At 31.2% G+C, this 16,795-nt stretch overlaps 2 protein-coding genes across 2 annotated transcripts; both read left to right on the top strand.

Moving 5' to 3' along the window:
- The first annotated feature begins 1,218 nt into the window (after window positions 1-1,218).
- On the top strand, window positions 1,219-4,123 carry LOC133035588 (uncharacterized). The gene is made up of 3 exons (XM_061111561.1): window positions 1,219-1,857; window positions 2,546-3,412; window positions 3,535-4,123. The coding sequence occupies exons 1-3, from the start codon at window positions 1,594-1,596 to the stop codon at window positions 3,946-3,948; spliced, it is 1,545 nt and encodes a 514-aa protein (XP_060967544.1). The 5' UTR covers window positions 1,219-1,593; the 3' UTR covers window positions 3,949-4,123.
- Window positions 4,124-4,175: 52 nt separating this feature from the next.
- Window positions 4,176-6,148, top strand: LOC133035406 (uncharacterized). The gene is made up of 3 exons (XM_061111278.1): window positions 4,176-4,803; window positions 4,899-5,683; window positions 5,763-6,148. The coding sequence occupies exons 2-3, from the start codon at window positions 5,082-5,084 to the stop codon at window positions 5,962-5,964; spliced, it is 804 nt and encodes a 267-aa protein (XP_060967261.1). The 5' UTR covers window positions 4,176-4,803; window positions 4,899-5,081; the 3' UTR covers window positions 5,965-6,148.
- The last annotated feature ends 10,647 nt before the right edge of the window (window positions 6,149-16,795 follow it).

Raw genomic sequence — 16,795 nt, 5'->3', positions numbered from 1 at the left:
GAATATGATAAAGAAAGAGATAAATTGAAAGAATATCTCTTTTTTTATATTCATCAATCAAAAATAGTTTCATATTATATTTTAATAAAATATACCTATTTTTGTGAGTAGATTGTCCCATATATTCTCACCCTCCACTTAAGTCTAGCATATAATTTATATTAACTTAAGAGGTATAATGGAGACATCATCTATAAAAATAGGTATATCTTAAAGAATATAAAAATAAAGGTAAAAATTAAAATAAGTAAAATAAAGTGGATATACAATATAACTTCCTAAAATAGAAATTAATGTGCCGTGGTAACATGTTACCACTATTATTTTTCTTTTAGTAACCAATTACTACTGATAAATTAATCTTTATTTTTAACATGTGGTTCATAAATTGTTATCACCTTTTAAATATCCCAAATTAATATAAATAAAATGATCTATTGTAGTATCAATTTATGATTAGTGAAAATTAAATATGGTTTTTATACAATTTGTGAAAAAATATGGCTCTTTTCCAAAAATTTATTTTGTGAAAAAATTTAAAAAAGAAGTTATAGGAAAAACACCCTAATATAAGCGGTTACCCTAATTGGGTATACCCTAAACTTTTTTCCTATATATTTTTTTTTAACTTTTTTTGAATGTTTTCTAAAAAAAACATACATTTTTGTAAACTTTGCAAAAAAGAAATAAAATCATAAAATTTAAAATTCCCCTTATAATTATCAAATATCAATGAGGTGATTTTTGGTTAGCTCTTTAATTTGTAATAGCTACAACTATGTAACCCTTAATTTAACATGATAATTAATTATTTCTTACAAACTTTAATTCTTAAAATTGTTGAATGCATAGAGGCAATAATTTTATGTGGTTTTCATGTTTACATTAAAATTTTTATTTATCAATGCCTAACTATAGACTATATATATTCTTGAATAATTAGTATTTTTTTTTTCGGAATGTTTTACACTATTAAATTATGTTTTCTATAATATACTACTAGTTAATAATACCTCTCGAAATATAATTTTTACAATAATATAGTCATTCCATCATATTTTATTTAATTTTATCGTGAAACGAATAATAGTGTAAATGGTATTTAATAATTAGAAAACTAAAAATAAAAATTATTATATAAAAGAAAAAATCTTTTATTCTATTATTTATTAATATAAAAAGATGAAGGGTATTTAATTGAAATTTTTACATGAAAAATCTATTTTAGACACTTTATTACAAAATTACCCTCACACGCCTATTACTACATTTCTACTTACAAAGTTATTTTTATTACACATTTACCACTTACTCATCATACCATGCATACACGTGTGCTCTCCCCATGCATCATCAATCAAATCATACTCTCTTCCCTCTCTTTTTTCATTTTCTTTTCATTTCATTTTCGATTCTTCATTTCTGTTTTCTAAGTTCATTTGAATTCAAGTAACCTCCATTAACCACCCATAATTTATCACGTTTTTCCCTCTTCTTTTTGGTTCATCCACGAATTTTCAACTTCCTCTTAGCCCACGATTTAGCAACTGTTTTTCCCTCTCTGTTTCAGTTTTTTTCAATCTTATTTATAGGATGGCAATCACTCGTTCATCTTCATCCCCTTCTCCAGTTCTCAAACAGAAATCAAAAATGGGCAAGAAATCGTTGGCCAACAAATCCAAGGGTAAACGCCCAATCATTGATGATTTTGATTCTGATTTTGAAGCTCCAATGCCCAAGCGTGTGAGACCCCATTCTTCGAAGAAAACGAAGCTCAACTTGGAGGAGCACACGGTTCCAGAAATTTCTGGGAAAAAATTTCAAAAATCTATTACACATGCTGAAGATCGGACTCAGGTTGGTTTTTAGTTTTATTTTCGTTTTCCCCTTTCCTTCATTTATACTTTACCCAGATTTTGGCGTTTTCATGTTCATTATGCTTTGTGTAATTATAGGGTTTCATTTGCGCATTTTGTTTCATGTTTTTAAATTTTTTAGTTATTTATTGTTGGTTTTGATCATTTCATTTGATTCTGGTCTGGGTGTTGTTCTTTAATTTGGTTTTGTTTTCTTTATTTTCAGTGTTTTTTTGTGCTTACAGGTTATGTGTTTTGTTTTCGTTTTTAGTGTTTTCAATCAGTCGTCTGTAGTTTCTTTGCAGTTTTTTAATAGTTTGTTAATGGTATGTTTTGATGTGTTTTCGATTTTCATTAGGTTTAGTTGTTTGCTGTTATATTTTAGATTTCAAAACGATTTTCAAATCTTTGCTCTATATTTTTCTATAGTTGTATATGTTTTGTAGTTTGTTTGTTGTTTTAATATAGTTTTATTGTTCTTTTTATACTGCATTTTTCGATTTCCTTTAGGGTTAGTTGTTTACTGTTTTTTTTATGTTTCCAAACGATTTCAGGTCTTTACTGTTTTCTTCTGTGTAGTTGTTTGTCATTGATAGTTTGTTTTTAGTTTGTTTGTAGTTGTATTACAGTTTTCATACTGTTTTAGTCAGGATTTATAATTTAATTTGGCCTTTTCCGTTATGTTGCAGGTTTGGGACTGTAAATTTAGTCCTTCTGATTTTTACAGATCTAAGTGTGTATGCACCAGTGTTTATTCCGTGATAGATAATATTAAGAACACTTTATCTGTTAATTTGCTTTCTTTGTTTCGTCAAACTCAGTTTGGGCATTTTCTGGATATGCCTGAGTTTGTTTTTCATCCGCAAGTCGTACATAGTTTATTACTAAGGGAAGTTTTACAGCCCAATCCTAAAGAATTTTGGGCTAAGGTTGCTGGCCGTTGCATACGGTTTAGTGCCGAAGAATTTTACCTGATTTCTGGTTTAGATTGTTTCGGTGATTGCAACAAGTTGTTGTTTTCACAGGAAACAAATCAATTGGTAGAAACATGTTTCCGTGGTGTAAAAACTATTGACCACAAAGCCATCGAGGATGCTTTTTTGGGTAGTCGGTGGGGTTTGGATGAGTCTATTGGTTTGAAAATGGCTGTTTTGTATTTCATTCAGTGTTTTCTTCTTAGCAATACTCCTGACAAAGAAGTGGTTAGGTTTGTTCTAGATGTAGTTGATAGCGGTCGGTGGGATGAGTATTGTTGGGGTAGGGAATCATTTGAATTGACAATTGACTCATTCAAAGGTAGGATCGAGCATGGGATCATTATGAAAAATAGAAAGGCAGAGAAGGGAGGCCAATATGATGGCTGGTATAGGGCATTGGGATGTCCTTGGGTTTTCACGGTTTGGTTTTATGAATGCTGTCCTGCAATGGTGAACTCTTTCTGTAAGAGAGTTTCATCTTCTATTCCCAGGATTCTGAACTGGAGCAACACCATCGTCACCAAAAATCCAACCCTTCGAGACTTGAAGGGCAAGATTTTTGATTTACCTTTGGAGAAGGTAATTTACAGTTTCTTTACTGTTTTTTTACTGTTTCTTTTCAGTTTTATTTATGTTGTTATTTTTTGGTTTTTCCAATTGTTTTAATTTTTTTTCATATTATGTTTGATTATGCTGTTCAGTTGAAGATAAAAAACATGCGGCCTACTGATGAAGAGAGGCAGCAACTTCAACTTGACGGTTTATTTCTCGATGAATCTATTGATGAACGTGGTGTAGCGAAGCAATCCTTCGAGGGTGGGTCATCTTCAAAGAAGTCTGATTCAGCAGATATTGATTGGATGAAATCTAAGCTGGAGATGCTCATTTCGAATCAATCATCATTGGCCGAGGACTTCATTTTATTGAGGTGTTTTGTTGATTTTAATTTCAAATCCGTAATGACTGTAATTAAGGATATCCAAGAGAAGGTTAATGCCATTCATCGTCGTCCTTCTGATGAGGTATTTATTCTTATTTTATTGTTTAGGTTTTTTTATATTTTTTTTTGTATAGTTTCTTTACTGTTTTATTTAAGTTTCATTTATGTTGGTTGATACAGGGAAAGTCATCGGATGAATTAGTAACTCAAGATTCTGATGATGATGATGATGATGATGATGATGATGATGATGATGATGATGATGATGATGATGCCGAGGATGATGAGAAGCAATTGCCTGATCCAGAAAATATCGATTCCGACTCCGACGATGGTGGTGAGTTGGTTAAAGTTGGTGGGGATGCTGATGATGCTGACAAGGTCATTACTTCGTTCCTTCTGCTGATGTGAATCCATCTGAGGATGTTGGAGTGAGTGATAAAAATGTTAAGGATGTTGAGAAGCCGAAGGGCGATGAGTCTCGATTGAAGGGGGACGATTTCTTTGATGGTTTGAGCCAGCTTGAAATAGATGATGATCAAGTTGTGTTGGCTGGCTTGGAGGCTGTTGCTAAAATCCATGTAAGTTTACTTTTAATTGTTTTCAAAAAAACTAGGTTTCTTTTTGGTTGCTCATTAGTTTCTAGTATGTTTTGCAACTGTTTTAATGCATTCTTTATTTTTTAGGTCCCCGCACCCAATCCAGATGTTGTTGGTGAAAAGTCAGATGCCCTTCATACTGATGAAGAAACTGAGGATACTGTCTCTGATACACCTCTGTTGGATAAGAGGAAGCGTGCTCCGGCCTTGAAATGTCCATTTGTTGATTTCGGGTCTGCTGATGTCGGGAGCACTCCAATGGAGCTTATGTCCTCAGGTTCTCAATCAGCTAGGGATGATAGGGATTTCAAAATGGTGACTTATGTGAAGGGCCTTTATGCTCTTAATGATGCTTTTGCTGATCCCGTATCTACCGAGATTGAGGCAAAATTTGACGCTTGGATTGGTGAAGGATTGCTTAAACATCCTAGGTGACTGTTTTTATTAAATCTGTTTTTGTATTATTTTTTTTTTCAGTTTTATTCCTGTTTTAATGCTATTTTTTTGCTGTTTTTTGTTGTTGTAGGCATTATAATTGTTATGAAGACGGCGCAAAGAAATTTACCCCGGGTTTTAGGCTAGGTGTTGATTATGTTGAGGATAAAACTTGGTTTTACCATTTGGCCACATGCGACATGTTTATGAACGACTCGGTAAAGTTTCCAATATATATTGTACTTATGGTAGTTTGTTTTCAGTTGCTTTATAAATGTTTTTTAGTTTTGATACTGCATTTCAGTTTTATTACAGTTGTTCAACCTTTTCATTTGTGTTTCTGTGTTGTTTTTTTTCTCAGCATATGAACCCCATATTCTATTACCTTCGAAAAAAAGGTAAGTATTCTTCCGCTGTGACGTTGAATTTCGCAACTACTGATTGTCTTTTTGATGATTCCATCCAAGCATTGTACCTCAAATTTAACAAGGCCAAGTCAATGAAGACTAAGATGTCACACATTCACGCTGCCCACCCAATTGCGCATTACATCCGAGGTATGCGCATTCCCTGTTCCAAGCCTTGGTATGAAGCCGATCATGTGCTTTTCATCATCAATTTAAGAAGGGAAAGTCATTGGGTTTTTGGGCGTCTTGACTTGAACGAAGGGACATTGTTTCTGTACAATTCTTTGAGGACCGCGAAGATGAATGCCGCAGCTAGGAATGCAATGAAGGCTTATTCCGTGATGCTGCCTTTGTTTTTCGATTTACTTGGGTTCTGGAAGAATAGAGCACAAGCTCCTGCCTCAGTTTCTGACCCTACAGCTCCATTCAGAATCGTGGAGCTTAGTGGTCTTGCGTCTCAGCAGAAGAAGTGAGTGTTTCTTTTAAGTTTATTTTATGTTGTTTTTTAGTTTCTAAACTGTTTACTTTTTCTCTATGGTTTTTAATAGTGATTGCGGGGCATATGTTGCTGCCTTTGCTGAATTCTTTATCCACGGAAAGGATGTCCCTGCATACTTTGACATCGAAGTTTATCGTACCCGACTTGCTTCACTTTTCTTCTCGTACGGACAAAGGAAAATTGACGAAAGTATTGACAGCGAGGATGAGAAGCAAACCAAGTCTTCTAAGGCATCTAAATTGAAGAAATAGGATCTTTTAATTTGGTGGCTCTTTTCTGTTATTTGTTGAATCTATTTCCAGACAATTTTTAGTGTTGTTGTTTTAATGTAGGTATTATATTTGATTTTATACTATGTACCTGGTTTAAAACTTTTAGGATATTTGACATTTACTCCTTATAATATCTTTATTGTATAGGTTTGTATTTCCCAAAGTTGTTTGTTTTTTTTAATTGTTCAAGTTCTTATATACGGTCGCACAACTATGGAGAAACTATTAACCAACTGAATACAAACTATGTTTTCATTTTTCCTAAATTGTGCTATGAATGTATTTTTATTCTTCGTATTCCATTAATCCTTTTCCCTTTATTCAAGTTATGTTTTATCAATTATTGACTGTTCGCCTTTAAAACTCGTAAAGAAGAAGTCATTCCGTACTAAATATTTTACAAAGGGTCGCAATCGTAACAAAACGGTTTTGAAACTATTAAAAAATCGTTTCAAATTTCATAAAAATGAAATCCCATGTATTTAGAACATCACGAGATCAACTGTTTGAATTTGCACACAAAATTAAACAATTCAAATATTTCATATGTATCTATTTTATTGCTTGATTGTTGCATGTCTTTCGATTGTGTCCGTGTTGTCCACATTTGCCGCACCTGTTATGTTTTTTTGTATCCCATTCGGATAAAAACCTTCGTTTCCTTGGTCTTCCGCATCTTATTTTTCGGTTTGGTGGCGTAACAATGATATCTTTTATGTTTTGTGGCACATCCCAAGTTGTGTGATTGTGTACCGGATATGTTGAGCCGCTGTATGTTTCAAGCCATGTTCGCGTGGTGTAATAACCCGAACGTAGTTGTAAACATTCAAGTTCATCTCTTTTATAACGCAAGCGCATGAGCACACGGTAACTCATCAAGTTGGAATCGTTGCAACCGCATGTTTTCTCCTTCGGGTTGATGACCCATGATCCGGTTAGTTCAATGACTTCGAACATGGTCTCGTTTATTGGTTTTACTGCGGATTAAGTGTAAAGCTCGTTAATATGTATAACAACGAAAAACAAACTATAAAGAAACTATAATGCAACTAAAATATTAAACATGTCATTACATTTTCTCGTCAATGATTCCACAAAGTTGTCGACTAATTTCTTTTCGCCGTAGGTGTTAAAAATGTTGTTGTTTTCTGTGCTTTTTTCCTGTTTGTGTATGTCCATTGTTGAATCAATGCTCTCAATGACTCCATCAGTGTTGTGATTGGTAGCTCTCTAGCTGCCAAGTTTGTCGCATTTAGAGATTCAAAGAATGTTTGAAGTCATAGTTGAATACCCGTTGTTTTTGCGGTGGTATCTTGACCATTTGTGGTATCCAACTTGTTGTAAATATGGTCTTACACGGATGTCCAAGCTGTCCAACTCGCTCATATGGTATTCAAATTTCCTCTCTGTGTATGCTTCGTTGCGGCGAAGAATGGTTTATCCAGGCTTGCTTGCATTCTTCTTGAAGGTTGCTTTTAGGTTGCTTAACGGTGGTATACACAATAGCAATGTGTGATTTCGGAAATACTTGACAAGTCGCCTTACTTATGCTCTCATGTCTATCCGAGATCAAGCAATCGTTCCTCTCTAATCCCATATGTTTCTCTCACTTTTGTGAAAAACCATTGCCATGAGTTGTTGTTTTACGAATCCACAACGAGAAAAAGCTAGTGGAAAAATGTGCCCATTTGCATCCCGTGTACAAGCGAGAGAGCGGTGTACCTCCATATGTTGATTTAAGGAAAGTTCCGTCAACAACTATTATAGGTTTGCATTTCTTCCATCCTTTTATTGATGCATCCAGTGCGACAAACAAGTACTTGAAGCTGTTGTCATCCTCTGTTTCCATGTGCACTATTGTTCCGGGATTAGTTTTTTGCAACATGCAAAAAACCGGGCAGCAACCTGTATGATTCGTTGGCTTTTCCTCGTAATTCTTCTTGCGCGTGCTCTTTGCTTCTCAATGCTTTCATGTAGTTCATTCTGACCCCATACTTGTGTTTCATTTCTCCTCTGATGTCTTGTGGCGTTTGAGTTGTTTTTATGTTGGTGAACTGTGGCTTGATGTAGTTTCCAATCAATTTCGTTGTAGCTTGTCTCTTGTCGGCAAATCTGATGTTTAGATCACAAGTGTGTATCATCTTTCTGTCGTACTTTCGAATGATGAATGACTTTGTTGGCCGTTTCGGATGCCGTTAGTGCCCACTTGCATTTTGGATCCAAACAACAAATCTTGTATGTTCTTGCACATGATTTTTTAACTCTGAATTGGAAGTTGTTCCTAATTGCATAGAAACCAAGCACACTCTGCAGTGTTTCTTTGTCTTTGTATATTTGTGCTTCTTATATTTCTGGATGATGCGGATCTGTGATTAGCAGTTCGTCATAATCTGTGATTTCTGGTTCCTTTTTTCTGTTGTTTTCCAGTTGCTCAACCATTTCCTCTGCCACAAGTTTTGCATAGTCCATGAAGTCAAAACTTTCTTCCCCAAATTCCGCATCGTTGCTTCAATTATATGTTGTTGATTTGTTGAGTCTTCTGTTGTTGCTGCATTGTATTCGATTGGTTGGAAGGCGCTTCTATGTGTAATTAATGAATTGTCATTTCCAAAGAATGATACATCGATGGTTGTTGTTGGGTTGTTGATGACATTCACACACATTGGGTATGTTGTGAAGTCGGGGTCTTTCAGTTTGAGTTGTATGTAGAAATGCAGGCTTTGATCATCCTTTATCCTCAATGGTTGGTATCCTTCCTTCACTTGATATTTCAGTTGCAAAACAGTGTTTTCTTGGTTGCACTCTAGGGCATCTTTGAGTTTCTGTTGCAAATCTTCATAGTTACAATTGGCAGAAATGTAGTGTCCACTGGCTTCATAATTTTCATAATTCATTCGATCATCGAATTGTCCATTGTAGAAGACTAGGAATGGAATGTCTTTCCTTTCCTGTGTTTTTGCAATGGTTATTAGTCCGAGCCAACGAATTTTAAAACTTGTTTGATTATGTTATGAAATAGAGTACAAACTTAATTCTATCTCTGTTCCTTTGTTCAAGCATTGTATTTCCTGTCCTGATTCCTGATTTTGCCATTTTTTGGTTGTTAATAAACTACAAAGAAACGAGAATAAAACTATTAAGAAACTTCATTTAAATTTTGGGAAACTAACCATTTCTCAAACTGTTCTGTCCTCTATCTTTTCCACAATAAATTCCTGCAAAAAACGTAATGAAACTATTATTAAATGATTATGCAACTGTAAACCAACTGAAAAACCACAATTATATCCCCAAAATTACATAGTTCTTACTCATTGTCATTTTTCATCATGTTTATTCGAATCAGATCGATTTACAACTATTATAAAACTAATTTGCTACCATTAACATAAATCTTACCTTGTATATATGCTAGCTCTTGGTACTTGTCATATAACACTTCTTCATGATTTCTAAACCATTTTCAAACGATAATGCAACTGTAACCCAACGCAAAAAAAATTAAAAAAAGTTATTAGTATCCCTTGGTTCCTTAATCAGAATCAGTTCTTGTTTATTGGTTTTACCATATGAATTTCCTGTTGCACACCATTGAATCAACCAGAATGCAACTAAAAATGCCATGTATCATTGTTGAAAAAAAATTTCAGTTCATACCTTTTTTTTTTGGATTTGAGGGGGAGCTCCAGATCTGTTCAATACAGATTTACATTGCTTCAATCTGAATTTTCGACGCTCGTTTGAGTGATATTGCACTATAAAAACCGAAATCAAATGTTGAATTTCAGTTTCTCCACGGTTGTCCTGCTCTTTTTTTTTTAAAAAAATTTATGTTTAGATCGTTGGATTTGATCGTTTCCTATTGAAATTCGACGGGATTTACAGTTGTTTTACGTTCGATCTGGTTTCATTCTGGTTGCGTGGCCGACTGCATCGATGGAGCTTCATTCTTCCTCTCCGTTTGTGACGTGCGGCTGAAGGTAAGGGCAAGTGGTATTTTTGTAATATTTTCCTTTTGGGCTGTACAAATGTTCATTGGGCCGGCCCACAGTATTGTTGTAATATTTTTCCCTTTTTAGAATATTCCTGTTTTTTTCCCTATCAATTATTATTCACCATTTTACTTATTTTATAATAAAATTGAATAAAATGTGATGAAAAGACTATGTTATTATAAAAGTTATATTTTAAGTAGTATTATTAATAAATCGTATAATTTAAAGGTAACAACTTAATAGTATAAAAGATTTAGGGTAAAAATATTAATTGTTCTATATTTTTCTTAAAGATAACTATAGACTATATAAAGTCAAAACAATATACTAAAATTTCCTTTGCATTGTTTAAAGCACCAATAATACCTTTTTTCCATCAATGGGTGATAACTTTTAAGCTTATATATGTAGAAAAAGTATACTTATAGGGATGCCATTTATTGTAATTATTTTAGTTAATTTCTATGTTTATACAATGTTAGTTTTGTTTGTGTAGTTTTTAAGAGCTGATGGTCATGAAGATGATGATTTTATTGATAGAATTGTAGAAAGAGTGTATGTTGTTGATGTTGATGTTGAAATTTCAAATAAAAAATTCATCAGCCATAGTTTCATTTTTTAAGGTTAGGATATTATATTGTATATAATAGAAATAAGTTGAGAACTATTATTTTTTATTATAATTTAACTAAATATAATTACAAAATAATTTTAATTGATAAATATTTTCTTTAATTTATAATCAAAGTATTAAATATAATCTCACATAATTTATTAAAATTAAAATTCCTAATACACATAATATAAATATAACTTATCAAATTAAGTATAAATTAAAGAGTAGTAATTAAAAAATTAAAATAAAAAATAAAAAAAATAAATATACAATGTAATTTCTTGAAATATGTGAAACAAAAATAAAAACACGTGGTGCATGTTTGGCATCATAACTAAAAAATAGTTTTTTGTTTTTAAAAATAGAAAATTGTTTTTTGAAAACAAATTGGCTTGTTTGGCCTTGTTTTTTAAAAACAGTTTTCAGAAAATAAAGTTACAAAAAACAAGAATTTTGAAAACAACAAAATGTTGTTTTCTGTTTTAAAAACCAATTCACTTTTAGTCAATATTGCTTTTAAAAAACACTAACCAAACATGACTTGTTTTTAAAAACTTCAAAAACTATTTTTTGTTCTCATTTCTAAAAACAATTTTTTGAAAACAAAAAATAGAAAATAATACCAAACATGCTCTTGATCTCTCGTCTTTGAGAAATATCAAAGGCATTTTATAACGAAATTTCTTGAGAAAATTACATTGTATATCCACTTTATTTTACTTGTTTTAATTTTTACCTTCATTTTCATATTTTTTTAGATATAGCCACTTTTATGGATGATGTTCCCATAAACCTCTTAGGTTATATAAATTATATGCTACACTTAAGTAGAGAGTGAGGGTATATTAGGCAATCCACTTAAAAAAGTGGGTATATTTTAATAAAAAAAAATATGAAGGTATTTTTGATTAATAGATACAAAAAAGAGTTATTTTTCAACTTATCCCAAATTTCTTTCCCCTTTTATTGGGCTTTGTAGCAAGTAAGGGCTTCAAAGCCCAATTCAAAAAAGAAAACACAATTGCATTGATTTCAAAGAAAAAAAAAGAAGGAAATTACATAAAGTAATTAATGCGATTTTTTTTCTTCTAAATATTCTTCTTTTCGTTTGTTGTTTTACACTTTTATAGAAATATGTTGTCGGAGAAATTTTGACAACACTAAAAGAAACTCAATCTCTAGGCTACGAAATAGACAAAGGTTAATAGAAAATAAAAGAGACAATAGAATTATAGTGATTCACTTAGAGCTGAGTCTGCTTAGTCAATATTTGGTAATATTTTTTTAGTTTAATTTATTAGATTTGGATCACTTCTTTATATAAAAAGTAATTGCCCATTGGGATTACACACCGGTCAATTAGGACCATTATTATAATAATTACATAATTTAATGAATAAAAAATGTTTAAAGTATAACAGTACAATTTTGTCTGTTCTTACTTTAATAACAGCAATGTGTGCGACTTATTAAGTCGCATTTTGTCCATTCATATTCCAACATGCAGGCCTACAGGCTCTGTGGTATTGTACTCGCATAATAGTCCTTCAGGCTTGATTTAGTTAGATGTCTGTGGTCGTCTTTGATTGCATATTTGGACATCACTTGTGTTGACAACTTAGAACATGTGAGTTCTTAGCGAGTTATCAAACACATTAATCTTTTGGACCAAACCTAAGTAAACAAGCTAACTTCTCTCGATCTTGTTTCTTTTAACCATGCTGGGCATAGTATTAGACCACTATCTCGGTCGCATATTCTTGCAAGGTAAATTATGCGAGGTTGATTCTATGAGAACTATACTATTGACACGTCATCATTTTTTTTTTTTTTTGGAAAAATAGGTACAGGTCATCATTTTCACGTGTTGCCAACTTACGCTAGGGAGGAAAGCCTCAATCGCATATCTCAAAATGCTTCTTTAAGTGTCCTAGCATTGCGTTTTTAGCATATCTCAAAATATATTTTTTACAGTATCGTAGTCCTTCCATCAAATTTTATTGTGAAATAAATGAAGTGGTGGATTATAGTTGATAAATGAATGCAAATTATTTACCATTCATCTTTCTTATATGTTAATGAATAATGGAATAAAATATTTTTTATATAATAATATATATTTATATTTTTAGTTTTTTAATCATAAAAATAAAAAGGATGAAAGCTATTTAATTTGTATTAATTTTATCAATTATTATGCATTATTACGTCACTCATTTTACAATAAAATTAAATAAAATATGATAAAAAAATTACACTATTATAAACTTTATATTTCAAAGAATATTATTAACCAATTATTATTATATATGAGACAAAACTTAGTTGTATAAAAATTTCAGAGATAAAAATACTAATTATTCTCAGAAATAAATACAAGCTACTTTACCATGTTTATGGTTTCCACACTATTCTTCTAACTTATTATGATTTGTATTTAATTATAATATTCACTACTTTATAAAAAGAAGTGAAAAAAAATATTATTTCAGAATCAATAACATTTATGAGTTTCCATGTTCTATTTTGAATTATTATATAGGTCTAATAAAAAGCCAACTTCAATCACACATATGGAACAACTTTATTTGATTTTTTGATGTGAAGAGCAATAGATTTAGATTAGATTGATTACCATGAAGAATATGTTCTCTTTCTGACAAATTTTATACCAAGGCTTGTGGTGTATATTGAGATGAGATACCAACCTTCAAACCATTTTGCATCTTAAAATGTGATAACCTAATGGACCTTTTCATTAGTTTTGTTGATTATAATTGATAAAATTATATTATTTACTATTGAAAAAATTAAAAAATATATATAAATATTTTTATACACTAAAATATTAGTTTTATCTCTATTAAGTGACGATGAGAATACCATGCAATAATGGTTGTTTGTTAACTAATCATGTAGTGGCCAAAAATGTTAACCTCAATCTATATATCTCCTTTTCTTTCTAGTCTCTTTTTATCTTTATGAGTTTTTCTCTACAAACTTTCCATGGAGAAAATATTGTGGAGAAAGATGAAATCAAATACAAAATTGAGTTCTTTTTATTTTGAGGGGATTTATATTATTAACTAATTGATCTAGTTCTAACTTACTTTAAAAATCTTTCTTAAAATTTTGGGTTTTTGAAATAAAATTGTTGACTTCCTAATCATGCAAATTTTGTTATTTATTAAAACTCATATTGTCAAAATGTGAAAGTCTATAAATTGTTAAAATAGAATAATTAGTATAGATATAGAGACTTAATAATATGCTGAAAAACAAAAGTTGGGATTTCAGACTTAAATTTGGGTTTTTATTTTTTATTTATCAAATCTAAATATGATAATGACCTTAGTTGAGTGACAATTATTTATTACTTAAAATGAATGATTACCTAACATGATAATTATTTATGATGGAAAAAATTCAATAAAAAAATTATAAATAATTATAATTATTTAGTTGGGATTTTCTTATAAATTATTTCCATTCAAAGTGCCAAAAAAAATAGATTTTTTTATTTTTAAATTTTGTATGGGGTAATCTTAGATTCTTTAATGGTAAATTTGTTATGCTATCCTTTAAATTTTGGATTTTGGTTTAAAAATTTTAGATAATTAAGGGAAGGATAAAGTATAACACTAATGGCTCTATTATGAAACTTTTATTTGGATTTTTCTAAAATTATCATCTATCATAAGCAAATACAAGGTAACTTGCTTAAAAAGAAAGAAAAAAAAAGATTAATAAGAAAACACAAATAAAAGTTAATTATTTATTCCTATTATATATTTTGCTTATTCTATTATATGCACCATAAATGCTAATCATAAATCATATCTATGTTTGATTTTTTTTGTTTCCTTATTGGAAAATATAACTGAAAATATAGAAATGAGTTAGTTACTATAACAATTCTTCCACGTGTAATTTCCTATTTTTTTACTATTTTTTTTTTGTATGAAGTGTAATGGGGAAGGGAATTACTACTTAAAAGATTAAAATGGAGAATAGTTTGCTGCAATTCACAACCTTGGATCCCAGGCCTCTCGAATTTTAAACCCCTGGTGTTTTTTGGGAATGATCCTAATATCAAAGTTGCTGAATTTATCACTGATATGAGACAATGGGATGTTCAAAAACTCCAAGTTCACTTTGTCAACCTGATGTGGATAGAGTTCTTTCAATACCATTGAGTTTGTTTCCTTGTGATGATATTCTTTCATGGCATTACACTACATCAAGGTTTTATACGGTTAAGAGTGGTTATAAATTGGCCTCGGAAGAACTAGATTCCTCTCTACCAAGCAGCTCTCATACATATGAAACATGGTGGCAGTCCTTCTGGGCTTTAAAATTACCATCTAAAATTTAAATTTTTGCTTGGCGTGCTTTCCATGAAGCTTTACCTGTTGCTGCAACTTTGCATCATCGACACATTTCAACATCTCCCCAATGTCCTCTATGTCAGCTGAGTTTGGAGACCATTAACCATGCACTTTTCTGGTGTACTCGTGCTAAACAAGTCTGGAAAAATTGGGATCCAGTGATCAATTGGCAATTGTCTAAGTCCTGCTCTTTCTCTAATTTTTTAATCTATGTCTCCTCTCAACTTCAGACTGATAAGGTTGAACTCTTCATTACGGAAAGGAATGCAAAAACACATGCTAAAACTCCAAAGACTACTTCGCGTATCCTGCAATTTGCTAGCAACTACTTATCAGATTACAAACAACCTCAGACCAGCAATTTTAAAACCCACCAACGTGTCTCTGAATGTTCAAACTCTCAGGATACTGCTGCTGCAAGCTGTTCACACTCTCAGACTTTTGCTGCAGCAAATAATTCAAATGCATAGGTTTCAGCAACTTTGCAGCATCGTTTGGTGCCTCCAAGTAAACCTAAATGGCTAGCTCCACCATCGGGTAGACTCAAATTGAATACAGATGCTGCTGTCAATGTTTTTTCTAGTGTGTTTGGCCTTGGTGCTCTCCTTCGTAACTCCAGTAGTGATGTTATTGCTGCAATGGCTAAACCAATGAAAGGGTGTGTTAAACCATAAGAAATGGAAGCAATAGTTGTGGCTTGGAGTCTCAAATTGCTGGTGTCTCTCAGACTTATTGTTGATTTAATTGAGATTGATTCATTAATGGTTGTTAATGGATTAAAGTCTCAAACTAAAGGTCTATCAGCATTTTATACTGTACTTAACGATGTTACTTTTCTGTTATCCAATTTCCCACGAGCACAGATCTCTCATGTTTATAGATCTGCTAATAACGAAGCCCACTTGTTGGCTAAGTTTGCTCTTACGATGGATTTTAGATTGTACAGTATTTGGTTAGAGAGATTTTCGCCTCTTTTTTTGACTGTTATGTAATTTAGTTTTCCGATTAATATAATAGTCTTTTCTCAAAAAAATAAAAATAAAACATACATAATAATATGGAGAATTTTCAAAAATATATAAAAATTAAAAAATACAGAATATTATAAAAATATATACAAACAAACAAATTTTATTTTTTTGTAAAAAAACTCTTATAAATTTGTAACAAATTTTTATAATTTTATAAATATATAAAATAATATTTACAAAAATTAAATATAATATATTTATAATAATTTTTTTCTGCTGTAAAAACCAATTTGTTTTCCTCATAAATTGTACAAAATATAATTTTCCCACCCATATCTATTTTCACCAAATTTTTTTTATCTTTATCCCATGGCTTTGAGATTATTTTTTTTTTTTTTTGAAGATAATGGCTTTGAGATGTTAATTATTAATTACACAATAATCAATTGTAATAAATTGTCATTAATAATAGGAAAAGAGAAATGCTAAGAAGCATTTTTAGTTTCTAAGGCCTATTGTATTGAGAAATTTAAAAGGGAATCAGTGGTGTCTAGCACATTCTTATGTGTCAACATTGCTATTGCTCCAACTAAGTATTGGGTCCCATATAATTTATTATAATAACTTTTAGGGAGTATCGTCAGCTAATCGTAACGCAACATGTCGAAAAAGTGCTAGGCACCACTAATACCTAATAACAATGCTCCTATTGTATTATTAGTCCATGTATATGAGATTTGTTATTTAAATTGTATTGATGACAATATATGATCCTTTATAGTAATGCTTATAAAAATATTTATATGACTATGATTATTCTAAGCGTAATTATTCTAAATT

The sequence above is a fragment of the Cannabis sativa genome, chromosome 3, assembly GCF_029168945.1.
Source record: "Cannabis sativa cultivar Pink pepper isolate KNU-18-1 chromosome 3, ASM2916894v1, whole genome shotgun sequence".
NCBI classification, from domain to species: Eukaryota; Viridiplantae; Streptophyta; class Magnoliopsida; order Rosales; family Cannabaceae; genus Cannabis; species Cannabis sativa.
The sequence above is the reverse complement of the archived record's forward strand: the minus strand, read 5'-3'. Positions and strand labels throughout refer to the sequence as shown.

What these genes read in the sequence shown, in the direction of transcription:
- LOC133035588 (XM_061111561.1), top strand. Translation starts at nt 1,594, where the DNA reads ATGGCAATCACTCGTTCATCTTCATCCCCTTCTCCAGTTCTCAAACAG. An exon ending in ATGCTGAAGATCGGACTCAG is followed by an intron (nt 1,858 to 2,545) that starts GTTGGTTTTTAG and finishes GTTATGTTGCAG; the next exon opens with GTTTGGGACTGTAAATTTAG. An exon ending in TTGATTTACCTTTGGAGAAG is followed by an intron (nt 3,413 to 3,534) that starts GTAATTTACAGT and finishes TATGCTGTTCAG; the next exon opens with TTGAAGATAAAAAACATGCG.
- LOC133035406 (XM_061111278.1), top strand. Translation starts at nt 5,082, where the DNA reads ATGTTTTTTAGTTTTGATACTGCATTTCAGTTTTATTACAGTTGTTCA. An exon ending in CTTGCGTCTCAGCAGAAGAA is followed by an intron (nt 5,684 to 5,762) that starts GTGAGTGTTTCT and finishes GGTTTTTAATAG; the next exon opens with TGATTGCGGGGCATATGTTG.